The sequence below is a fragment of the Enhydra lutris genome, unplaced genomic scaffold (genome assembly GCF_002288905.1).
Source record: "Enhydra lutris kenyoni isolate GAN:26980312 unplaced genomic scaffold, ASM228890v2 scaffoldscaffold1, whole genome shotgun sequence".
NCBI classification, from domain to species: Eukaryota; Metazoa; Chordata; class Mammalia; order Carnivora; family Mustelidae; genus Enhydra; species Enhydra lutris.
In genome coordinates, this window is record NW_019154085.1 from 2,704,854 (window position 1) to 2,731,744 (window position 26,891).

Consider the following 26,891-nt stretch of genomic DNA (forward strand, 5'->3'; position numbering starts at 1 on the left):
AGAAACAAAAAAAACTACATCAAAAACTAATGATGTACTATATGTTGGCTAACTGATCATAATAATAAAAAATAACCAAAAAAACCCAAAAACTTTAAATTTTGAGGTAATTTTAGGTTTTCCAAAATTTTGCAAAAATAGTATGGAGTATTCTAGCATATCCTTTATCCAACTTTCCTGGATATCAATAAGGAAATCAAGAATGATACCAAGTAATTAACTCATCTGCAAATTTTATCTAGTTTTGCCAATTTTCTCACTAATGTCCTTTTTCTCTTCCAAAATCCAATCCAGGATCTCCTATTACATCTAGCTGTTACGTCCCTTTAGTTTCCTTCAATCTGTGAAACTGTCCTTTGTCTTTCATGATTTTTACATGTCTTCCATGATTTTGACATTTTTTGTGAGTTTACACCAGTTAGTTTGTAGAATGTCCCTCAATTTGAATTAGCTGATGTTTTCTCATGATTAAATTGAGGTGGTGCATTTTGGCAAGAATACCACAGAAATGATGTGGTCTTCTTTTTTTGTTAAGATTTTATTTATTTATTAGAGAGAGAGAGAGAGAAAGAGAGATCACAAGTGGGGGGGTGGGGAAGCAGGCTCCCTGCTGAGCAGAGAGCCCGATGTGGGGCTTGATCCCAGGACCCTGAGATCATGACCTGAGCCAAAGGCAGAGGCTTAACCCCCTGAGCCACCCAGGCGCCCCTGATGTGGTCTTCTCTACTCACCTGCCCAGTGCATTATTTTTGGGAGGTACATGCTGCTGTTACGTCTTATAACAGGCAGTGCTAACTCTGGGTACTTGGTTAAAGTACTATCTGTCATATTTCTCCACTGTCAAGTCACTGTACTTGCCTCTTTTAATTAACAGGTTTCTTGAGGTGAGACACTTTGAGCCAATGCAAATAATTCTGTTTTGCATGCACTTTTTTTAGCATCCACGGATGCAACAATGATTACATGTTTTATTTGCCTAATGGCAATTTTTTAAAAAATTCTTTTTTTAAAAAATCAAGTTTTATTTAAATTCCAGTTAGTTCATACAGTATAATATTAGTTTCAGGGGTACCATTTAATGATTCAACACTTATAAATGACACCTGGTGCTCATCACAAGTGCCTTCCTTGGTCCTGATCGCCCATTGACCCCATCATCCCATCCCCTGCCCTCTGGCAACCACCAGTTTGTTCTCTCTAGTTCAAAGTCTGCTTTGTGGTTTTCTTCTTTTCCCCCACTTCCCATTTGTTTGTTTTGTTTCTTAAATTCCACATATGAGTGAAATAATATGGTATTTATCTTTCTCTGACTTACTTCACTTAGCATAATACACTCTAGCTCCAACCACGATTGCAAATGGCAAGATTTCATTTTTTATGGCCGAATAATAGTCCACTGTAAATATATACCATATCTTCTTCATCCGTTCATCAGTTAAATGGACATCTGGGCTCTTTCCATAATTTGGTGATTGTTGATAATGCTGCTATAAACATCTTTGTATATTTATTAATTAGTATTTAACTATAAGGAAGAGCTGTTCCTTTATTTTTTAAGATTTTTATTTATTTATTTGTCAGAGAGAGAGAGAGCATGCACAAGCAGGGGGAGTGGCCGGCAGAGGGGGAAGAGGCTCCCTGCTGAGCTAGGAGCCCAATGCTGGGCTTGATCCCAGAACCGTGGGATCATGCATGACCTGAGCTGGAGGCAGAGGCTTAATGGACTGAGCCACCCAGGAGTCCCAAAGCTATTCCTTTTAGATGCTAATTCCCAGTTTCTGTAATCCTGTTGTCAACCATTTTGTGGACTATCACTGGTCCATGGGCCACACTTTGAACAGCACCAACCCCAGAGAATTTTGAGAACTTTTGTTGTCTGCAGTGCATTTAGCAATCAGGGAAGAAAATTGCTAACTATCTCTGTCAGTTTGGTTCTGGGGGAATTGGGAGGAAGAAAGGAGGGCTAAAAGAGGAGAAATGAACTCACTGCATTATTATTTTTTTTAATCAAGAATTGTATTCTACTGTAGTATATGAAAAGTGGTGATGGGCTGCTGGAATAATATGAGCAGTGTGTAAGGAGACTGAATTTGGATCTAACTTTCTAAGCCACCTTTCTTCTCTCCGTTCATTTCACACTTTATTCTCATCACCCTATTCCTCAGGGACACCCTTCTCCTTTTTCTTGACTAATAATTCTCCTCCGACTCACTCCCCTTTTCTTCCCCGCCTGTTCCCACCTGCTTCACTTACTGGACCCTATTCTTTTGTGAATTCCTAAAAATACCCTTTTTCTTCCTTTATGGCCAGGTGGCTCCTTATGTGTACATAATTTTTTTTATGGAACATTTCAAACATATGCAGAAGAGTAGCATAATGAACTTAAATATTTATTTCTATGACCCAACTTCTGCAATTATCAATCCTGGCCAATCTTATTATACCTATATACCCACTTCATCTTCCCAAGTTATTATTTTTTAAAGGTTTATTTATGCGAGAGATAGAGAAAGCGTGCAGATGCATGAGTTGGGGGAGGGGCGGAGGGAGAGAATCTCAAGCCGACTCTGCTGAGTGTGGAACCACTGGGGGGCTGGATCTCACAGTATCGAGATCATGACCTAAGCCAAAACCAAGAGTCAGATGCCCAACTGACTGAGAAACCCAGGAGCCCCTTGTCTTATATTACTTTTGAAGCAAATCTCAGGCATCGTATAATTTTATTGGTAAATATTTTGGTACATACATATAGCACTTTTACATAATTAACAGTGGCAGAAGAAAACTCACTTCATTAATGGCTCTTTCTGTACTATACTGTTCAAACAAAATACTAAAAATAAGACTTAGTGATAAAATTCTTTTTGGGCTTTCTGGCAGATCTACTGTATTTGTTCATCTTTGCCAAGTAAATAAGAATTGGCTTTTGCTGTTTGCCAAATCCCAGAATGCTAAAATGTGATTTTTAAATCTTCTTTCTTTTTATTTCCCCTCAGGATACAGTACAGAATTTTACAAATGAACTTATTTTAAGAGATGACAGAGATCATCCCAGCATGCATAAAATGTAATATATAGCATGCTAGAACAAGGGAAGTTTTATCAAGTCTACTTTGAAATGTTGAAAATAAAAATAAAAATATGTTAAAACAAAAAAGTTGAGGGTTAATGAAATTATGGAATTTCCTTACTACTTAGGTATTTATTTGCATAATCATTAACCTAACTTTCCCTCTGAAAATTAAAATTACTTCTCTTCTCTCTGATACCACAACCTACTTCTCTATTTTATCTGTTCAATAACATTCTGGGTTAACTCAACTACCTATTTTCCCCAATAATGTCAAATTTTACTCCCAAAGATAAGAATGCAATATATTTAGACAGCCAAGAATTCAAAATTCATTACCTTGAGTAACATAATAGATGAACTGAGTTAAAGATAATGCATGTTTCTCTTATGTGCAGGATATCTGTTTAAGGGCGGGCTATGCATTATCCCTTTTTGCCTTCAACAATCGCCTTCAACAATACTTAATTTTGGAAAGTGGAATAATGACCATATCAATCTTTGAACCCTTTCTTGAATCAACAGTTGAAACTGAGAAGGCAATGGCAGCATTTCAGGTATAAAACTGGCAATTCAAACTTCAAATCAATAAATTAGTCTTTCTAGTCAAAACTTAAAAAATGAGAAAAAATTTCGATCTGGAAAACATTTACCAATTTGTAAAATACACGGTATTTTTTACACCAGCCCCTTCCACCTCATAGAAACTCCATTATTTATGAGGATTCCTCATTTATCTACAGTGTTACAAGTTACAAGGCACTTTTTGCCTCTGTACCTTTTCTGATCCTTATAACCACCGTCAGGCTGGTGGGCAGATAGTATCATTTTCATCATCCCCTTGTTACAGGCAGAGAATCACGGTAGTGTACCAGACAAATTTTCTAACTGGAGACCTTTAGCTGATCACACGGATTCTTCAACCTATGACACCTGGATGTATCTGGGGGCTTCTTTTTCTATCCAGTGACCTTTAGGAGAACTATTTTCTATGAAACCATACTTCAAGGATGCAAAAGCTGCAAATATTGTAGGAAGAACACACTGGCCTGCCATGTTCACCACAGTTGATCAGACAGTGAAAACTACTCTGACTCAAACCCTTGCCACTTGCTTTTCTTGTACTGGACCATTTCAAGTCACTCCCCTTACCTTCCTGAGAAGTACCAAAGAACAAAAAGCTTAATTAGAGGAGCAGAGTAGAAAACATTCGGTGATTTAATGCTTCTCTTTTGTTTTCAGATTATTATCTTAGCTAAAGTCATTATAGATGTGGACCATATTACTTTGTCTGCAAGAGGTGTTACTATTTTAGTTGATAGTCTGTATTCAGTTCATTCCACTACTATTATCTTGACAGGTAAGAAAGAACTGGAAGGTGGTTACATAAAACTACACCTGCATGAGACTGTTTTCAAAAAAATTTTTTTGTAATCTGAACAATAATAGGATGAACTGGTGTATGTCTACATGCAACTCCACACAAAGTCTACATGGGACAGTGGGAGTCTACTCTGCACCCCAACAGAAGCCAGGCAACTCTCACCGTGGCGTTTTTGATTTCCTAGTTACCTTTTCAATCCCCTAATTATTTTTTGGCAAATATAAAATGAGAATCCAACTCTGAGCTACTAACCAGAAAATTTACACACTGATTTATAATAGTAATGGCAGATTTATACGCTATTCCTGTGTCTGGTTTTCTTTTGATCAACTTCACATTTTGCTAACATTCAAGAGTTTCTTATGTTGCTATGCGATATAGCAAAGCAAAATAGTCCAGCAGAGTTCTTGGCACACTTAATGCTAACCGTGTAACTATATCTACTCTAGAGCTAATTTTCGAGATGAATAATCAGGTAATTGACTTATCACTCTCAACACAACATGAAACAGTATCAGAATGATGACCATATGAAATGACTACTACCGAAAAATAAATAAGGTCTTTGTTTTTTAACTGAAATGGATCACTGAAGGTAGGAAAGGAAGTTACACTTGCCGCTACACTTATATTTTTACTTGGCATGGAAGGAAAATTCATGCAAATGAAAACTTTCTGAAGGAAACTAGCTAGGAAAAAAACATGTTTAAATTATTAAATACATTCTTATTTAAATAGCATTCTTTTTTTTTTTTTTTTAATATGGAACGCTTCACGAATTTGCGTGTCATCCTTGCGCAGGGGCCATGCTAATCTTCTCTGTATCGTTCCAATTTTAGTATATGTGCTGCCGAAGCGAGCACTTAAATAGCATTCTTAATTCAAGTCATAGTAATTCTGTGACTCTGAAAAACAATCATCGTGGTTTTAAATTTTACTGCACAAACTCTTGTGTGCAAGAAATACTATGTTATACTATCCTTCAAATATTAATTTTCTCAGGCTGGGAACTGAATCTCAAAAATTTCTGGGCTTTCTCTGCCCTCCAGCATCACAGTCACTTGCATCTCCAGAGTGACGTGCCTGTCCAGGGTATCCCAAGCAAAGCAGGATATTCGGGCCTCGGATATAATGTAAAATAAATGTTGTGCCAGATGTCTAAGTTGACAAGGTTCCCAGACATAGCTCCAGAGGCACAGAAGTTTCACAAAGACTAGATTTCTGTTGCCAAGGGTCCAGTTTTCCTGTGTCCACCACAGAACCGCTCTCCACACGCAGCTCCTGCCCCTTGTGTGTCCTCCTTCATCTTGGATCCTCTACCTGCCTCCGCTGCCTCCATTCCTTACTCCCCATCTTTAAAGAACCCTCTCTCCCTCTCCCCCTTTCACCTGGAACAGTGCCTTCTATGTTCACAGGCTTTTAAAAATATACGACTGAGGAAAAAAAAAAGGTTATTTTTAGACATTTTTTGCTTTAAGCCACACAAGCCATCCCTCCCCATCCTGAAACAATAAATACAAAGGTCTTGGTTTATAAAGAATGCAAAAAAACAAAAAAAAAAACAAAAAAAAAAAAACAAAAAAAAACAAGAACAAAACCTAAGTGAATGCCTCCATAGAGCACCATCCACATTTATATTTTAAAATCTGTGATGCACTTATTCCCACCACAGCAACAATACTGTGAAAAAATACCACATGAAAGCTCTAAAAATAAAACACACATTTGAATGAAAGAGTTTTAAACTGGTAGTTGCATATTTATTTAATTACTGAATTACTTTATTATTTTCAATCTCCAAACATTTCTTTTTATGGCAAAAACATCAAAAATTTTAAATTTAAGTAATACATTGTTTGGGTTCAAAATACCATTAAGCTCTTAACTCAGAGTGATCTGAATTGCAAAAAGGACAAACTGAATTTTTTTTATGGTAGTTCCAACATCAGGTTCACGGTCACTAAAAAAACACAAAAGCTCAAAACAGAATATATTCTGAAGCCACAGGAAAGAAAAACTCCGATTTTCAAAACTCCCTACTTTTAAATAAAGCTAATTAACTTTTACTGTTTGTGACAGAAAACCAAATCATAATTTTGGGGAAAGAACTCCACATTTAATATATACATGCTTTTTCTCAGTCCTTCTTCATTAGAGATGTCTTGTGACTCATCCCTTTTAATAATATGTGCAAATGAACAAAAGTACAGTATATCAGTTTATATCAATTAAATAACACAAACATTTTTTTCTTGTTTAATTTTCAGGGAATTTAATAGCTAGCCTGGCTCATTCTAGAGCTGCTATTCTAGAAGCATTTACCACATTAGGGACAATCCAACAGCTCTGCTATCATTTGTATTCTGGAAAAGAAGAGGTAAAAACAAAACCAATTGTATAACTGAATATTCTAAAAATGTAATTGCTCTCATATTTGTGTGCTACTTTCTCTACGGGCTGACTATGTTATATAACAGTTCATGTCACTTACTCAAAATTAGATTTTTCTAGCACCACATCTGCCATCCATAATTCTGGTTCATATAAAATGTGCCTATTTGTTTTAACTTCAGTACTTAAGACTCAATATACAACTAAGTACACTGATGATATAGAAGTTTGTAATTAAAATATTTATAAAATATCTCACAAAAACTGGTGACTAACTTATTAACTTAGTAACTAAGCAGTTTTTGTGATCTAAGTCATTTCTGTGATTATTTGGAATGCGTGAAAGTGGGATCCACTGGACAGTTTTATCTGCCAAGCAGGATCAGAGGTGACAGTATGAAGAAGGCCAGAGTCGTGGTCTGCCTCTGAGATTCCCCTGCCCCCTCCCCCAGGTGTGAGGCAGTGTTCCTCCAACTTTAGGGTACGCAGGAATCACTGGAATCTATTGTTACACCATAGATTCCTGGGCTCCATTCCCAGCATTTCTTACTGAATACATCTGGTTTAGGCCCTAAAATGGGCATTTTTTTTTAAAGATTTTATTTATTTATTTGTCAGAGAGAGAGAGGGAGAGAGAGCGAGCACAGGCAGACAGAATGGCAGGCAGAGGCAGAAGGAGAAGCAGGCTCCCGGATGAGCAAGGAGCCCGATGTGGGACTCCATCCCAGGATGCTGGGATCATGACCTGAGCCGAAGGCAGCTGCTTAACCAGCTGAGCCACCCAGGCGGCCCCTAAAATGGGCATTTCTAACCAGCTCCTAGAAGCTGGTTAGAAATGGTATTGGGACCATACACTGAGAGCCACAGTTCAAGGTATGGAAGATATACGGGCATACGCAGCAGTCACATGCCAGTGTAGAAACTAGAATATCAACTCTGGCTTATGTTCATTCTATGACATTTCTTAGGCCACCACTAACAGATTTTCTAAGAACTTCCCAGGAATATACTTTAATCTTATGAACAACCTGATTACTTCCGGATCACGGGCAGAGGATATTTTTTTCTGCAGTCCTGTGACTGATAATTAGTTTTTGCCAGTGAGAAAATGAATTGCTTTCTTGAGTGTGTTTTGTTGTTGTTGTTGTTGTTTTTACCTTATTTTTATCCTCTAGTCTCTTGCCTGGTTTCCTATTACAAGCTACTGAGCAGTTTTGAAGAATTCTAGTGTCCAGGCTGCAGCCAAAATAATTAAGAGTTTCTAGGGGTGGAACCAGGCACTGAGTAATTTTAGGAACTATCAAGGGGATTCCAATGCACAATCAAGACTGAGACCCTTAGTTCCAACTCAATGGTCCTTACTCTGCCGCACACTGGAGTTGCCTCTGGCGCTTTTAAAGACCGGGGCGCCTGGGTGGCTCAGTGGGTTAAAGCCTCTGCTTTCGGCTCAGGTCATGATCCCAGGGTCCGGGGATCGAGCCCCGCATCGGGCTCTCTGCTCAGCGGGGAGCCTGCTTCTTCCTCTCTCTCTGCCTGCCTCTCTGCCTACTTGTGATCTCTGTCTGTCAAATAAATAAATAAAATCTTTAAAAAAAAAAAAAAAAAAAAAAAAAAATAAAGACCATGTGAATGCCCAGATTCTAACCAAAAGACAGTTGGTGGGCTTTTTTTCTTTTTTCTTTTTTAACTGCTGGTGATTCTAAGACGCAGTCAGGACTGAGAACAAGTACCAGAAACCAACGGCAGTTGACAGCTTTCTCTAAAAATATGGCTGTTCTGCTTCCATCTGTACATTGCCATGGGTGGACGTCCATGTTTGCTGGGCATGGCTACAGAGCTACTGAGCTGTGCAGTGAGAACATCTGTCCGATAGTTCAGGAGTAAAGCTCAACGAAGGGACTGACTCGCTGCTCCATTTAGGTGCGCACAGCGTGCTCCTGCGCGCTCGGCTACTTAACTTACAACGCGAACGCTTCCCGCATCCTGCTAAAGGAGTGCAGAGCGAAGCCTAACCAGTTCCTCCGCATAACAAATAATATCAACAGAGATGCAAGTATCAACCCAGCTTTTTTAAAGGAATTTCAAATGCAGCAACGAGTGGGACTTCCTTCCTTAAGGTATTGTGCCCGTATCTGTGAAGTTGCAGTAGTGAGATTACGGATAGAAGAACCTGTAAGAAAGCTTAAGGGAGATCAAACAAGGGGAGCTATTCCTGGCGTGAATGAACACCAAGAGAGAAAACTCACCCTAAATGTCCACTACCAAAGCCCGTTTTAATTCTGATTTAGCAACAAAACTACCTGTGGAGGCAATCTTGGGGATCCCATTTGGCCAAGTTATTCATGTTTCAGAAAAACTTTCTGGGGTTTCTGGGGTCGCTTCCAAGTCTGATCTGGAAAACCACTTCTGGGATATTACTTGAGAGTCCTGAGCCAACCAGGAATACCACCATGACTTTGGCATCATCAAAAAAGGTTTAAAAGACCTTTGAATTTCATTCAAAGCTAGGCCAGACTCCCAGGGTAGAAACAGGGCTAAATCAGATGCAGTGCCTGCAGTTATGGCGAAGGCTGATGGGCATTAATTTATCCACAGGATTTTGCTTCAGTGCTGGAGTTTCATCAGAGCTTAAGTTTCTGCAAACAGAGAGGAGAATCTGCTTAGAATGGGCATATTTTCTTTAGTCGATGTAGCTGAATTACAAGTTTTCTCTGCAATTGCACTATTTGTGTAGGAAACAGAACTACTCAAGATACAGTATTAACTCTACGATAATAGTAGAGAATAGGATCCAATATTGTATCATGGTTCCATTAATCAATTTTCAGTATGGAGAAAAATGAGTACATCTTCATTTTAATTCTTGGAAAACCCAAAGATGCAAAACTGATTACCTTATTTTATATAATAAGACAGGGAAATCTAAATTCCTGTAACTGACAGTGTTAAAAAATATTTATTGGTTTAAAAAATTAATTTAGGATAAATAACGGGAAGTATTATTTTACACAATTACTCCCACAACTAGCCCATGTGGCAACTTTTCAGGAATCAGAGAGATACCCCTTCGTCAGGACACACTACTGTTCTCTGCTGGAGAACAGGTGTACTAACTACACAAAGCTACAGTGGCCGGGGTGAATGGCAGCCCCTGGAACTGTGAACACTCAACTTTTAGGACTGAAAGCAGTGACCAGTGCTCACTACATTTATAAGAATGGTTACCAGGTGAGGTGGAACTGTTAAGTAAATAATAATTACTCCCATAACTAGTAGTATTATGAACTCATAGAGTATTTACATGGACTATTCCCTTTAATTTTCATAACCATTCATCGATTAAATGAAACTATGGGAAACGTGCTAAAATATTATTGAGACATGTTTGGAAACTTTGGCATGGATACCAAACCCTTCCGTGAAATGTTCCTTGATACTGCTCCTGGCAAGTATGCGGATTGTGGCTGGGGTCATGATAGCATGTTCTCGGCGTATATACCATTTCTTTACTCCCATGCCCCTATTCAGCTCCCAGAACAGCAGATTAGAAGAATCCCTGGATACACAAATTTTGAAGTATGGAGAGAGACATAATTTTCCTGGTGTTAACTGACCCTGTATGAAAGCATTCAGCCTAAATGCCAGCTAGTTCCATGCTACCCTTTGGCCACGAAGGTGGCATATGGACAGACTGAAATCTATGCCTCACTAATGTGGCCAACAGCAGATGTTCCTCATCAAATTAACCAGCTACACATTTGAGATAACCACCTTTAATATATTAACTTTAAGCGAGACTTAAATTTTATTACGAGGGAAATTCTGTAACTATTTTATGTTACGTGTACAGGATGATGATTTAAAATAATACTGCTTTTAAAAGCCACCCACCCACCCCCAAGACACACACCATATTAACTAGGTACACCTTGTTATTCTTTGGCTTGAAACATTGGTAAACCATTGCTTTGAAAATTTTTGTGATCAACATGTTTTCCTTTTAGTCTAGAGAAAAATGGAGGACCATCCATAATTCCTGTCTTTAAAAAAGGTAATTGATTTTTCTTTGGTCTCTGAGGTAATGTCTAGCCCTGAAACCTTACAGTTCTGTTTCATTTCTAAAAATTCAAAATGTAGAGGTTACCCCCCCCCCAAATTTACCTGTAAACTCTGCTTTTGCCGTTCTGTATACTTAAAATATCTTCCTATTTAAAAGACTATGTTAATCATTTCTTTTAAGGCCTTCCCTACCATATCACTTGTCAGAAATCCCTCTTAGTTTTTTCTTATAAGCCATGCATAGAAATAGGTCATTACTGAAACATGTAAGTGTGGCTTAAATTACGATCTTGCTATTCTGTTGTTCCATGTACAACTTGTCTGTAAGTCCTTAAGGTAGAGACCACATTTTTTCCACAGATACACTACTGTTTTATACGTATTTGGTAGATGTTGGCTGAGTGATTTTAGGCCTGCAAGATCAGAGTCCAGATCTTATAAGGTTACCCATCAATTCCTATCAGACATGTAATAGGGAAAATAAATTATTTTTTGACTTAATTTATATGCTTAGCGCTTATTCACGTGTGTTTAGTGTAGGACCAGTATCAGTCTTACTTGGTATATTACCCTATCGCCAAAACCAAGGATAGAACCATTCCAAAGCCAGGATCTGTTTTAAGAGTCACATATGGAAAGGGAGTGAAAAAAGGGAGAGAAGTTCACTCATTCAGGGAGTCTCTCAGGAAAGCTAGGTTTGTGCAGGAGGCTATATATATGAATGTTATGAGTAGAAGAATATTTTTTGTATAGCTTCTTTCGTGTCAGAGTTAATTTATCTATTTTTAAACAAGATTTTATTTGTTTGACACAGAGAGAGAGAGAGAGAGAGAGACAGACCCCAAGTAGGCAGAGAGGCAGGCGGGAGGCGGGGGGGAAGCAGGCTTCCTGCTGAGCAGAGAGCCTGACGCGGGACTCGATCCCAGGACCCTGAGATCATGACCTGAGCTGAAAGCAGAGGCTTAACCCACTGAGCCACCCAGGCACCCTGTCAGAGTTAATTTACACAAAGAAATAAAGTCAGTCCCATTTTTTTCTTTAATACTGTTTTCTTGTTTTGTTTTTTAATATTGGTTTCTAAATAGCAATCTGTGTACCACTAATGGTATAATAATGTTTTCATAGGTTTATGGTAATATAAGAAAAAATAAGGACAATATAGCAAGTTTCTAAAAAAGTTAGTTTCATTCAATATAAAACATGTCATTTTGAGATAGTACCTTTTACACTTTCTTTTGGGTATTAAGATATCCCTACTTTTACAAATGACCTTGGCATTTGTTCTTTTATTAGTCTCAACTTGGCATAATAAAAAGCTGACAACCATATATTAGCCCCACAAATTTTTGCTGACATCTGAAAGTCTGGAAGTTATGGATCCATTCTCTTAGTATGTTTTAGTGATCTGAAGAAAATACAACTATACAGAACCAAAGGCAATGAGACTATATCTAGGGCTCTTGGGCTTAAGAAAGACATTTAATTGTGGCTCTCTAATTTCTAGGGAAAGAGCATCGAAGAAAATTAAAACCTAAAATTCAACCAAGAGATTCTTTGACTTTAATACCTCCTGTAACCAACTTCATGGGACTCTTCAGAGCAACAAAAAAGGCCCCTGTTTCTCACAATATTTTTTCCTTTTCATCTGCAATTTCATCAGATATCACAGAAGTATCAAGACCAAGAATACTATTTTTGAGCCAACTTGGGAAACAGGTACAGAAGGCTAACCCAGAGCCTACAGAAGGCTAATAAAACCATTAATATGAAAGTATGAAAGAATTCCTGAGCAATCTTTTCAAATTCTTCACTTTTCTTAAAAGATTTTATTTTTAAGTAATCTCTACAGTCAATGTGGGGCTCAAAGTCACAAACCTAAGATTAAGAGTCACATGCTCTACTGACTGAGGCAGCCAGGTGCCCCCCCATTTTTTACTTTTAATTTTAATCTAATTCTAGTAAAATATATAAAACTGAGTATTAACATTTTGAATGGAAGTTCTTGATATTGATACTTAACAGATTTTCTCTAGCCTGTTTACCAAAGTTTAACATCAGGTCAGACTCATAGTTTCAAAAATAAACAGAATTTATTAAATAGAATTAAATAGAATTTTCCTGCACTTAACACTATTAAAATACAGCAACTGACACAAGTGGCATAATTAGTATCTCTATATCAAGTGTCAGAAACATTTTTAAATCGGTATGCTGGGCTAAAGAGGCCTGATTCAAAACAGCCCACATGTTAACACGCACTGTAGCACCTTGAGATAGTTAATGATAAATACTACAAAGGCACAAGGCTTTTAAAACCCCAAGTGTAGAAATGTATACTTTTAAAAGACTTAAAAAAAAAAAATCTGAAATCACTGCCCACCAAGTACAAAAGTCTGGCTAAACACTGTGGCTACCAGTGTTGACCATTCCCCATACCTACAAGTTTTTGGTTTACAACTAGAAAGTGTGACACTCTGTGGCTCAGAATCACATGATGTCTTTGCCCAGTGAGCACTGTTTCCAGAGGGCCCAAGTTCTGCTGTAGGTCTGCTTCTATTTTACTGCAGCAGATAGATTTGATATAAAATCAAGCTGGGCTTCATGGTAGCCTTTAAAGCCCTCATTTTTCTCTGACCACTTTGCTCCAGGCTGCACTGAACTATTATTACACTATTATTATAATACTGAAGTATCATCAGCCGTTATTTTCTCCCACATGCCTTAACACAGTAACGATGGAGGTGATGGCAGCTACAGGCATGCAGAGCTTTCCATGCACCAGAGTCTAAAGCCAAGGCTTTTGGCCATCGGACAGTAGGAGACCTCTCTAATCTTCAAATTTAATTCTACTTCTGGAAGATGCTGTAATATAGGAATTATGGGGGGGGGGGAAAGGCTTATTCCATACTACAAAAGGAAAAATAATTCAAGTGATAAGAAATGAGTCATTTATTCAGCACGGTTAAGGATAAGAGTTCATATTAGTGAAATATTAAGCTTCTGTAGATGTAAAACAAAACAAAACCCTCTAGACAACAAACTTTGAGCTTTGGAACTGGCTTCTGACGGACTGAAGACTATATTCTAAGAACACCTTCAGGGCTGAGTATCAGGGATTCTTTGTATTCAATAATATAAAACACTCCTGAGTTTCTTGGCCTCCCAAGGCCATCCTACTATGCCCAAAACTTATAGTACTTTTCCTGAAGTACAGGTCCTCCAGTTAAGATTACTTTCATTACCCTGCATTTGTTTTCTTTTTTTCGTTTTAAGATTTTATTTATTTGACAGAGAGAGACACAGCAAGAGAGGCAACACAAGTAGGAGGAGTGGGAGAGGGAGAAGCAGGCTCCTCACCAAGCAGGGAGCCCCAGGTAGGGCTCCATCCCAGTACGCCGTGATCATGACCTGAGCTGAAGGCAGACGCTTAACGACTGAGCCACCCAGGCATCCCCGTTTTTTAAAAATTATATATGAGTGGGGCGCCTGGATGGCTCAGTCAGTTAGGTGGCTGCCTTCGGCTCAGGTCATGATGTCAGGATCCTGGGATCGAGCCCTACGTTGGGCTCCTGGCTCAGCGGAGAGCCTGCTTCCTCCTCTTCCTCTGCCTGCTTCTCTGCCTATTTGTGTTCTCCCTCTCTCCATCAAATGAATAATAAAAACAAATCTTTAAAAAATTAATAAATAAAATACAAGATACGCCTCAAGATAGAGGATTTCAGCAAATCGTCTGCCTTTTACCTGTACTATTAGCTAACTGGTACATATGCTTGCCCATATAGAGTTCAGTGCTTCTCCCTTCCTTATCCTTTCCCTCTTTCTCTCTCCTTTCCCCACCCTCCTTCCTTACTGCCGAGTACAAAAGGCCTACAGATATGGAACGTGTCCCCAAATTGCTCATTTTCTTTATCTGCAGTTTCTCTTATTTAGAGCAGGAACTCTATTTTGACATGTGTGCTTGTAACACCTGTAGCAATTTCGATACTTAAAAATTTTAAGAAAATAGATTACAGATACCCCATTTAAAAATATTTGTGATGGGGGAAGAATTTTTGGTCAATTTCCTTCCATGGTTTGAATGCACTCTGACTGTGAGACGCACAGGAAATACTTATCTTACTTCTCTACGGATTTAGGTTCACATGATACAGAACACAAATTCAAATGAAAAGTGTGAATTCATAAACTAAGTTTCTTCTAAATAATATATATATATATTTTTAAAGATTTTATTTATTTATTTGATAGACAGAGATCACAAGCAGGCAGAGAGGCAGGCAGAGAGAGAGGGGGAAGCAGGCTCCCTGCTGAACAGATAGCTGGATGTGGGGCTCGATCCCAGGACCCTGGGATCATGACCTGAGCCAAAGGCAGAGGCTTTAACCCACGGAGCCACCCAGGTGCCCTCTTCTAAATAATATTAAAAAACTAATTCTATCATAGCTATACCTCAACAGCAAAGAATACAGTTTTTTTTTTTTAAATAAATATTGGCTGTTTTTATATGTTCCCTCACATAAATTATATTTTCTATCTCCAAGTGGGCGATCATAAAGCAATACCCTATGTTCACAATTCTTAAAAAAAAAAAAAAAGAATTACTTATGGAATTTCCCAAAATCGAGGTCACCTTAAGTTAGGATTAAAATAAGAAATCTTTTCATAGTTTAGATTTTTATCCTTACCCCCTATTTTCTGAAGAAAGCAAGTCATTGACTAGAAAATTAACAACCTGGTCCAGTATGATGATGTAATACAACTCTTTACTGGTAAAATCTCTCGAAGGACATTAAAGTCAGTAGCATTGGGGCACCTGGGTGGCTCAGTGGGTTAAGCCTCTGCCTTCGGCTCAGGTCACGATCTCAGGGTCTTGGGATCAAGCCCCGCATCGGGCTCTCTGCTCAGCAGGGAGCCTGCTTCCTCCCTCTCTCTTTGCCTGCCTCTCTGCCTACTTGTGATCTCTGTCTAATAAATAAATCTTTAAAAAAAAAAAATAAAGTCAGTAGCATTGTCTTTATATTCAAGGACAGTACATTCAGTTACTTTAGATAGAAAAAAAGATAAGCAGGTATAAAGTTTCAGATTCAAAGAAAATTATCCAAAAACACAAGCAAAAACCTTTACATCTCATATATTTTCATTGATTAAATACAATTTCTAAAATAGTGGATGTAAACATACGTGGTCAACTAAAAGCACAATACACACTTGAAGGATTACTTGCCTATCATATTTCTTAAAATCTCAGATGGATTTTAAGAAACATATAGACATCCCAATTGCTCCAGGGAAGATACCTAATAACATATATTTTTATCATTAATAACATCCATTCTGCTAAAGTCACCTTTTGTCTTTATTCAGAATTCTCTGATTTGACATGACTTTGACCAGGCTATTTTTCTAAAATTGCTCTCATTAGAAAAGTTAGGTGAATGTTTCAAAAGGAGCTAAAAAATAGCTTCTACTGATAACCACCAGTTTCTCAGGGCAGAGGTGGGGGGGGATGTAGGGGAAATAAGTGAAGGGGATTAAGAAGTACAAACTTCCAGTTATAAAATAAATTGCGGGATGAAAACTACAGCACAGGGAATACAGTCAATAACATTATAATAACTTTGTATGGTACAGATGGTGAAATGATACCGTGCTGTTGTAATACATATAAATGTTGGATCACTATGCTGTACACCTCAAATTCATATAATATTGTATGTCAACTATAATTTAATTAAAAATAAATTTCATAAAATAAATAGAACATATCTAAAAAATAGTTTTTATAATCCTGATATGAGAAAAATACCAAAAGGTCTAGGCCTTTTTAATACGGGGCTAGGATTTAGCAGATTCACTGTATATCTTCCAAGGTTTTCTTTCTACCTGCAAATATCAGTACATTCTTTTCCTCACAAGATGTTTTACTTTAATTTTGATAATAAAAAATCTATATTCCATTATAAAACTATAACATATTACTACAGACTCTCAGAAGAGCGGGTTAAATATCAAACATAAACAAAAACAAAAGAAAGTCTTGAAGAGCAATTAATATCATGCATCTTCCACAATTTGAAATACAAAAAAAAATCACAACTTAATGCTGAAATACTACCTTTAGGGATTTTTTTGAAAAGCAAAAATCAAATGTCCATTTTTAACCGCGGTACTTTTATGGCAGCTTCTCCAACTTCTTCTGATACGTCTACTCCAAGAGGACATCTGCATCACAATCAGATAAATCACATTATTTCAAACACTTGCTTCCTGATCTGTCACTAGTTCTGCAAACTGTGTGCTTAGAATTCCGACAAACAGTGCGCAGCTACTGTATAATCATATGTGATGACAGTTGTTGAAAACAAATACAGCAGGAACAATGGGTGAAGAGAAGGCCAGTTAATGCCATTAAGAGATCTAAATTCTGGGATTTTTTTTTTAACGACTCTGAGGTATAATTGATATTGAAAAGCTATGCATCTTTAATGTATACAACTCAATGAATTTGAGGACTGAAGTTTTTGAAAGAAATAGTTCTGCTCTCATACTATAAATAAAAAAGTGAAACAGAAAAATGATAAAAATGCCTTATAATTCTCTACAAAGCTGAAAGGATAAAAAGAGTTTACCATACACCTAAGGTCAAATTTGCATCCATTTCTACTTTAGAAATTCCCGAGGTTTTTACTGATTCTTCTTTGAGGTTTCAAAAGCCAGCTTGTCCCTTTTCTACCTTCCTCTGTCACTACTGGCAGGAGAGGTCCGAGGTTCTACTCTTTTTCTCTGTTCTTCCTCCTTAAGTAACTGTGGACTCCGATGTTTGCTTTTTTACAACATTGCCCAATATAAGGCTTCAACTGGATCCTAGTCTGGAAAAAGCCACCGTCTTCAGCCTCAGCACTGTCACAAGAAGGCAACACCGGAGCAGACAGTATGTTCTGCCTGAGGCTAGGCCATCAGTACAGGAGATGCCTTCGGCCACCACTAACTAAACTCTGTTTTTAGGCTTTGGATTTTATACTGCTTGCATAGATTTTATAAAAGGTACCACGTACTTGGGTTCATAGCGGATGCCTTCTGTGTTGTGTAAAACGCCCACACCAGCACGCAATCTTTCAATACCGTTCCTAAGCAAGAGTGATGCAAATAAAATACACAGACCAAGATTCAAAGGAAGAAGATGTAGCATGATGAAATGGCAAATTGTGAGTGAAGCACATACATCCTGTGGCTTACCATGCAATCATAATGCCGTTGTCAGTGCACAGTCTGGGAGGAGGACACAACAAAGTGCACTCTGTTGCATTTGTTACAATTTCCAGAGCTTTTCGGATGTATAAGTTACTTGCGACACCTCCAGATACAACCTGAAGGAAATGAAAAGACCAAAATTAACAATTACGTGTGGGTATGAGCCAAAATGTTAGCTTAACCTGGGGAAAATACCAGCAATATACAGTAAGAAAACATCACATTTTGAGAGGTGGGAAATGGGCAAGTGATCAATCTGTATAGTAAAAATTTGGAGGAAAAGAAAATCATTTTCAGTATCAGTATACAATGACCACTAGATTTTTTTTAGATTTATTTATTTATTTTCAGAGGTGGAGAGAGACAAAAAGAGGGAGGGAGAACGAAACTTAAGCAGACTCCATGCTGAGCACAGAGCCTGTCCCAGGGCTGGATCTCAGAATCCTGAACTGAGATCATGACCTGAGCCGAAACCAAGAGTCAGACACCTAACCCACTGTACCATGAGAAGCCCCGGACCACTATCATTTTCGTACATTTTCTTCTAACTTTTTTCTAATTATAATCAAAGCTCAACAGTGTTTTAGACCCTGCCATTTTTACTTATAAGCATTTTTCTCATTTTACATTATTCTTCAAAAGCTATTATTACCTTTGATATTCACATAATATTCTATTTTGCGAATCTACCATCATTTAAATACTTTCTCATTTTGTAATTTTCAAAAGGATGAAGTTTAACATACAGTTAAACAGAAGTTTACCAAGGCTTTTACACAGATCTAAAGGGATTTCATCAAAGGAACATAAATTTGCAGGGAACTAGCTTATTTTTCTAAAAATAATGATAGCAGTTCCTGCATCTCACTTCTTATTGTAAACCCACTTTTAAATTCAATGAGAAGATGCAGTCTTGGAGTTTTTTGGCACACAGGCTGTGCAGATGTCCCATGAAGCTGTCACACCTGTGTAAGAAATGGCTGTTAGTCTTTATTCTGCACAATTCCATACTTCCGGGCTATGACGTAAACACATTTGATGCTATGCGCAGGATCAATTAAGCTCCTAGAAGAAAAGTAACATACTGTAAAGTATTAATAATACTGTTAGAGGAGGTGACAGAACTTACCAGTACTGCATTACTTGGAGATAACAAGCGTCTCTGCTTGCAGAACAGAATGGCACGGTGAGTTCTCTTTGCAATGTGGCACGCTGTTGCGTGCTGTACCGCAGCGGCAATGTGTGCAGCTGAAGCCAGGATTTCCCCCTTCTGGATCCCTGCAGAAATGAGCAGGTGTTTTTAGGTATAATGCAGGATTACTTATTTTTCCAACTCTCCAAGTAGAAATGTACCTTCCTCTTTTTCCTTTTGTGTTATTATCCTATCAACAACATGCTGAAGTCCAGAAAAAGAAAAATCACAATTTTTAGCTCGTTGCATGGGAGGTTTGATATCAAAATGCAGTTTATTTCCTTGTTTGGCCAAATGTTCTATAGCCTTCCCACCGCTCATGGTGGAGCACTCTGGATGTTTAATCAAAGACAGTCTTCTTGCTACCTATTGAAAACAAAAATTTCAGTAATGAGTGATAAAATTGCACATTTTGAAACCAAGGTGCAAAGGAAATGAAATTTACTTTAAAAAAAAAAACCACACACACACACAAACACACAAAACCCAACCAAAACCCAAAACAGAACAAGAAGCCTGGATAAGTAAGATATGCTCTGCTTTTATATAAATGGACTGTAGCTGGTAGTAAGGATAGACTCGCTCCTCACAGCCCGCCCAGCAGTGGGCAATCACCGCTTCCCTATCTACTTCAGCTCTTCTACTGGAGATGAAAAGCAAGTCTGAAATTCACAATGAGTGCTTAATGATTAGCTTCAAAAATGAGAACCTGCCCATTTCTTCTGATCATTGCAGCTGTGGGACTAAGATTTCTGCAGAGAGCAGTAGGCTCAGGATTCATACACAAAGGAAAAAGAAACCTGCTTGGTGATGGTGTCAGCAATTGTGATGTTTAATCACAAAACTTTGTACATCTTTAATGTCTTTATATTATTTTATATACCCTCTTATTTCACATCTTTATAGTTCTTTACATGGCAATTTCTTTCAGATTTATTTTTTTATTAAAAACATAACTGCATCTGCAAACTATTTGAGCCTTTATGTACTGATCTAAACCTCTTACCATTTCACTCATAATGGCTAGAAATCTTTTCTAAAACTATGTACTATTCTTTTTCTTTCTTACTGCTCATATGAATTTTTTCAGTCTAATATATTCATCAGAAATATTTAGATAAATGGTAGTAGTGTATTATTATTTGATTGAAATAGACAACTTAACAGAAAAGAATGGAGAAATTAACTCTTAAATAATTACCTTGTCAAGCATGTCCCCTGGTGCTATGTCCAAAGACTTCCCCAGAAGCAGAAAATCTGAAACTCCTCTGACTAAAGCCAATAGACAATGACCTCCAGAAATCAAAAGAACTAAGAAGGGAAAGTCTACTTTATTTAACAACCTAATAGTCAGTGCATGAGCCTCCATATGATGAATGGGAATAAAAGGTTTTTTTAACTGGTCTACTAGGTGCAAGCTAAATGATAAGCCTACTCCCAAGCTTAGAGCAAGTCCTGGTTTTATAGTTGTTGCGACTGCTGAGAGTTCACTTGGACAGACTTTACTGGAAGAGAGAGCTTCTTGCACTATCCGCTGAATATTTTCTCTGTGAAGCTGCTGAGCTACTGAAGGAACAATCCCACCTGTTCTGGAAGAAACAAAAAAACAGCCTCTTATAATTTCACGATTGTGAACGCAGAGTAAGAAAAGTTTTATATTAGGGCTGAAGGCATGTTTTCAAATTAATTATTTTACAGCTAAATTGTTAGTCAAGTATATTCAAATATGCATGCCTTATAATGCAGCAGACTATAAAAACTCAGTATATAGAGATTAAGGGTGTAATGTCTGACTTTTCAAAATTGTACACAACGAATTCCTATGGATTTGATGATGAATGGAACCACCAAAACAATCTTAAGAAGCATTCTATGGAAGATGTCTTGAACAAGGACAGGATAAAATTGGATTTTAGAAAAATTAATCTCTCTGGAGATAGAATTTTTAATTTTAAAACATTTTATTTATTTATTTGTCAGACAGAGAGAGAGCACAAGCAGTGGGGTGGCAAGCAAAGGGAGACGCAGGCTCCATGCTGAGCACGGAGTGTGATGTGGGACTCATCCCAGGACCCTGGGATCATGATCTGAGCTAAAGGCAGAAGCTTAACTGACTGAGCCACTCAAGTGTCCCTACATGGAGAATTTTTAAAGAGGTCATTATAAAAGTATTTGTTTACATCTTAAACTACATGATCATGGGAAGTGAAAGAAAGGGACAGAGAGCCTGAAAACTGTTATGACCGACTGGATGTAAGGGGAAGAGGGTCCACGGCACCAACATGATTCACATATCAAGCTGGAGTGACTAGGAGAAAAGAAAGAGTAACAGAGAGAAACTTGAAGACAGTTTTGTGAAGATGAGTTTATTTTTAAAAAACACACTGCACTTGAGGTCATGGCAGGACAGCAGACAGCTTGCAATCCCGAAATACAGTTGGGAATCTAGTGCTCAGAGTTGGTAATTTTGATTTTGGGTTTATGTAGGACCCACTCCAAATGTCAAGAGTAAACAAGTAGGAGGCAAAGCTGCTAGCAAAAAAATTGCCAGCATGACTAACTTACACCAGAGAAGCACAGCAATAAAATATAGGGTCTGCAAGATATACCTCTAATCTCAAAAAGATCTTTAAATATTTAACGCTGTAACTTTTATACACAGATATGAAAACCCTCAATAGGTGCATTCAATTAATATTTACTTAATAGTTATAATATGCAGGGCGCCTGGGTGGCTCAGCCAGTTAGGTATCTGCCTTCAGCTCAGGTCTTGATCCCAGGGTCCTGGGATGGAGCCCCAAAGCAGGCTCCTGCTCAGTGGGGAGTCTGCTTCTCACTCTCCCTTTGCCCCTCCCCCTGCTCATGCTGTGTCTCTCTAGCTCTGTTCTCTTTCTCTCTCTCAAATAAATAAATAAAATATTTAAAAACTTGTTATATATTGTATCAGGCAATGAGGGGAATAAAAGAAACAGTCTTATTTCAACACATTTATATATAGTAATACCATTTTTCTTAATTCTTCAAAGCTACTTTTTCTCTTACATTCTTCAACTCTGTTAATGGCATTAAACCTTCTAATGACTTGGGTTTCCAGCTTCATCTTTATCTCCTTTATCTCACTTCCCACAATTAAGTATGTCACCATTCCCACTGCCACCAGTTCGAAAAGCTCCTATTATCTCAGTCTATTCAAAACCCTCTAAATGCAATTCCCTGGAGGGATTTTCTGATCACCCTGGAGTCCATTCTATGTTGTGTTGCCGGAAAGTAAAGCAAAATGCTGACCCCTAACTATCCTACTCAAAAACATTTACTTTCTTGAAATTTGGGTAACCTTAAGTCTAAATCCTCTTCTACTTATTTCTTCCTTCTCCCACATGCCTACCTCCCTTCCTTTTTGTACCTCTTTTATGTATTTTATCTTCAAAGGATTATGCTAGCTAAGCATCCGAGACAAGAGTAAGACCGTGGCTTTATTCTCAAAATAGTTAATTTGTACACAGCATAAAGAGTAGGTGTTCGAGGGGCTAAGGCTAATAGAAAGTCAGGGAAACCATCTGGCCTCAAGGTAGAAGCCAAGAGTTCAGGCAAGAGACAAGGGCTTGAATTACACGGAAAGGGAGGGAAACGTTTGAAGAAATATTTGGGAGGCAGATTTACTACAACTGATTTGACACAGTGGTGAGAAAAAAGTCAAGACTGTCCTTCAGATTTCTGGCTTGAAGAAAGGACCCCCCCCCCCCCCCCGCAAGCTCTCCTCTATCAATGCATTTTCCATGCTGCTTTACAAGGACTTGCTTACCCGACTGTCTTCTTCACTCATCTGTAACAGCACTAGAGGTAGGACTGATGCAAATGATGGGTAGCTTCTACTGAGCTCGTGCTATTTGTCAAGAACTGCACCACACACCTTGGAAGAATTTACATTTAATCCTCACAACAGTGTTAGTTACTGTTACCATTACTATCCCTATTTCACACACAAGGAAACCGAGGCACAGAAAACCGTGTAAGATCGTTGATAGTTGCACCAGAATGTAAACCTACACTCTAAAGCACTTTATATGGCAAGCTGCTCAGAGGCAAGGATCATGTATCTTAGTCATATTTGTACCACGGTGCTTCAAATGTTGCCTGGTAGGAATTCAGTAAGCACTGAGATGAGCTGTGTAGATGGTTCCACAAAGTTTACTTCCTGTGTATTCATCTCCAGTGACCTGGGCACTAGCTAAACTGAACGTCTGTCCTGTACTTCCTCACCTCTTTGCCTCTACCATAATGTTTACTCCTGCTACAATGTTTTTTTTCCATCTCCATTCATTGAAGGCCTATTTCCAAGGTCACTAGCCCCTGCAGTGTACCAGATGCCGTGCTGGCTATCTGGCACCGTGCAGTGAGTAATACAGACAGTTAAGACGGAGCCTGTCCCCATGGAGTTCAGAGTCTGCTGGGGAAAAGACTACACAGAAGTACACTTGCTCTTAGCCAAAAGGCCGAGAAGCGATGAGACTACACAGAAGTAAACAAACGTAAAAATTATTAAAAGGATGATGAAGAAAATAAGCAGGGTGTGGTGATACAGAATAAGCATGGTGGGGATACCGAATTTAAACGAAGTGGTCAGGGAAGGACTTTCTACACAGTCAACATTTACATGTGCAAACGTCCAGGACACTCAGAAATACTGAGTGGGACTGAGGCATGGTAGTAATAGTTACTGTCTGCACCACTTGTTTGATGCTTTATGCTGCCTTGGACTGAAAGCTGTATGTTTCCTTGCAGGTCTATATATCATGCCTCAGAGAACAGGTTAAGCTCCTTGAAGGGAAGGACTTTTTAGTATTTCACTACACCTGATTAGCACTTACCTTAGTCCGTTTCACACAGTACATAACTGTTAGAGGTCTATTCTGTCTTTTCATATATATTATTTCTATTATACTCCCTACAATCCTATAAGGCAGGTTATTATCTTTCCCATTTTACAGGTGTGAAAACACAATCAGGATAAAGAACTTGCCTAAAATCAGAGCCAACACCAATTGCTTAATTCGTAATTCAAACACAGGTCTGTGATCTCAAAATACCAACCTTTTTCACTATTCAGGTGTTATAAATTGATGGCTTGAAGGCATATTTGATTTGTGCAGCATTTTAATATATTTTGAATTAACAACTAATTTTAACACCTGGAGATATTACAGTTATATTCTGGATTTCCAATTTTCTCTTGAAAATTCCGAGGGTCAAATAAAACAGGGCCTACGTTTCTACATGGCGAAAACTGGCTGCTTCTTCTTCCAGATATTTTCCACTTTATACCCAGCCCACTCATCTGTGTAGCCTCACTAGTGGTCCTCTGCAAAGACATGAGTTTATAAACCTTGCACCATTCAATGCTTTTATACAACAGTGTATTATTATTTAAGTACCAACATGAGTTATAAGTATAAATGTGAAATAAGATGTTTTTCCCCCAGAGATTAACATAGGCTAGAGATGGGGTCACGCTCTCCTAGGACTTTAGTTAAGACCATGAAACGTACAGGTGGACAAAGAGGAAAAGGCATTACTAAGGGGAAATCATGGATAAGTCTTAGAGTTGGGAATGAGCTTAGTTCTTTTCGCAAGACGCTCAGCTCAAGTTGAGACCTTACTGTGGACAGCCTTAAAAGCCAGGGTGCAGGGTTTAAGGTTTTCTAGTACAGCTACTAGGAGCTTTTGCACAAAAGAACTTAGCTCCTAAAATTGAACTTTTATATATGATAAATAGAAAATAATTATTTCACTTTGTTTTTCCCAAAAGTGGGAACTATGAAGATAATGTCTACTTACTTTAAATGAACTTCGGTTTGGGAATGTATCGCTTCTCCCAAAACGTTTCCAGTTTCATCCACCACAGCAGCTGCTGTATCATCACAACTGGTTTCGATTCCCAACACTAGTTTATGAAGAAACGGTTTTCCAGAATGAAAATTAAAAATTCTTAAAAATTCATAAGTTTTCCTTCTTGCTGGTTTAGAAAAGACTCCTGCTGTCTTACTCAGTATTAGCATAATTACTCTATAAATAACTCCTGGAAAAGAAATGAAGAAACAAACTAATTACTTGGAACTGACAATAACCACTAACCCATTCAGTTAAGCAAAATTCCAATTTTATTGGTTTATTTTTCAATATAATAGTTTTGTAAAATTAGGGGAAAGTTTTGTAAAAGTTAGCAAAATTTTTTGAACATAAATAACAGTATGAATGAATACAACGCTCTCAAAGGTGAAAACAAGGAAATCAATTATGAAATTTTTTAGTATTATTATCATGATGTTCTCAGTAAACTATTCATTATTCATAAAATAGCTAATGGTTGCATGGATAGTCCTTTGGAAAGTGCTATTTATTTTTTGATAGCTACAGTTAAGACAAAATTGGTTTAAGAAAATTAAATGACAAAGGCAAACAGAACAGATAAATGCATTCCATTTCCTGGAAATATCTACCAAAATAAAATTTAGCAATTTGGTTAGAAAACAATCCACATAAAAGACACACACACAGCTCAGTTGCCCACTTTGGGAACAACTGTTCTTACAAAGCTCATCTTCCGAGAACCACATCTGGACTAGGACGACTGCAACCTCATACCCACTTCATCCATTAATCACAAGTTTTCTAACTCCATCTCCATTTTACCACGTTATCTTAGTAGGATCTCCTCAAATTCCTTTTTTCTCCTCAAAATGACAACAGCCCATCACTAAAGCACCCTGGTATCTTCACTCTTTCAAGTATCTGGTTTCATGCCCCCGGACGACCTGTTCTAGAACTTTCTAGGGGCTTACGCGGGCCCTTCCCTACACACTAGCGGGAAAATCAGAGAGTAAGTGCTGGGATTTTCATCGTCCCCCGTGGCGGAGGGCCCCGGGGGTGGAGCGGCGGGCACGGCCCTCGCGCGAGGACCGCGGCGGGGAGCGCAGGCCTGGCCCCGCCGCCCCGAAGGAATCAGATTCGCATCACGGAAACCCAGGCAGGGAAGCCTGAGCGAAGCACTGGTCTTCAAGGCCACGAAAGCTCCTAAGTGGATCCAGGGTCCTGGGCCGGTGGTCCAGGCTGGTGCTGGAATCGCCCTCGCAGGCAGGCGAAGGAAGCCGTGGGGGAGGGCGGGCCGTCTTACCCTCCGTCCCCGCGAACCACCGTGGCCACAGCGCCGGAGCCCTGCCCTGGCGAAGACCGCAAACCGCGCTTCCCCCAGAGCGAGCGGCGGAGCGGTCGCCCCGGAAGTGACGTCATCGACACGGGGCGGTGTCTGGTCGCCGACGTCGCAGAGCTCGGTACGGAGCCGCGCGAGGACCGCTCTCGTCCGGGACGCGGCGCGCGCTAGTGCGCTGCCCTTAGGTTTACAGGTAGCGGGACTTCTGCCGGGTCACCCGGCTTGGGACCCAGTGGAGGCCGAAGGTGGATTCGTCTGACTCCGCAGCATTAACTTCCGGACACTAAGCTGTGTGGAAAGATCCGTCTGCCTTTGGCTGGAGTTCGGACGCCCCTGT

At 38.7% G+C, this 26,891-nt stretch overlaps 2 protein-coding genes across 3 annotated transcripts in view; one reads left to right on the top strand and one right to left on the bottom strand.

Moving 5' to 3' along the window:
- LOC111143669 (ankyrin and armadillo repeat containing) overlaps positions 1 to 12,710 on the top strand; it is a 68,155-nt gene extending 55,445 nt beyond the window's left edge. Inside the window, exons 17-22 of the mRNA XM_022497523.1 lie at positions 3,469 to 3,627; positions 4,313 to 4,430; positions 6,722 to 6,831; positions 8,766 to 8,962; positions 10,850 to 10,896; positions 12,409 to 12,710. Of these exons, the coding sequence (XP_022353231.1) occupies positions 3,469 to 3,627; positions 4,313 to 4,430; positions 6,722 to 6,831; positions 8,766 to 8,962; positions 10,850 to 10,896; positions 12,409 to 12,656 (879 nt within the window). The 3' untranslated portion in view covers positions 12,657 to 12,710. The remainder of the gene's footprint in view (positions 1 to 3,468; positions 3,628 to 4,312; positions 4,431 to 6,721; positions 6,832 to 8,765; positions 8,963 to 10,849; positions 10,897 to 12,408) is intronic.
- Positions 8,896 to 26,574, bottom strand: LOC111143756 (O-sialoglycoprotein endopeptidase like 1). Of its 2 annotated transcripts, XM_022497637.1 has the most exons (9): positions 26,519 to 26,574; positions 25,183 to 25,423; positions 20,549 to 20,936; positions 19,509 to 19,713; positions 19,285 to 19,433; positions 18,141 to 18,271; positions 17,960 to 18,031; positions 17,020 to 17,126; positions 8,896 to 9,481 (listed from the first exon to the last, which is right to left on the bottom strand). In XM_022497637.1, the coding sequence occupies exons 2-8, from the start codon at positions 25,401 to 25,403 to the stop codon at positions 17,048 to 17,050; spliced, it is 1,245 nt and encodes a 414-aa protein (XP_022353345.1). In that variant the 5' UTR covers positions 25,404 to 25,423; positions 26,519 to 26,574; the 3' UTR covers positions 8,896 to 9,481; positions 17,020 to 17,047. The 2 variants fall into 2 exon arrangements, with proteins under 2 accessions (XP_022353345.1, XP_022353436.1); XM_022497728.1 differs by lacking the exons at positions 8,896 to 9,481; positions 17,960 to 18,031 and having other exon boundaries at positions 17,072 to 17,126.
- Between the last annotated feature and the right edge of the window lie 317 nt (positions 26,575 to 26,891).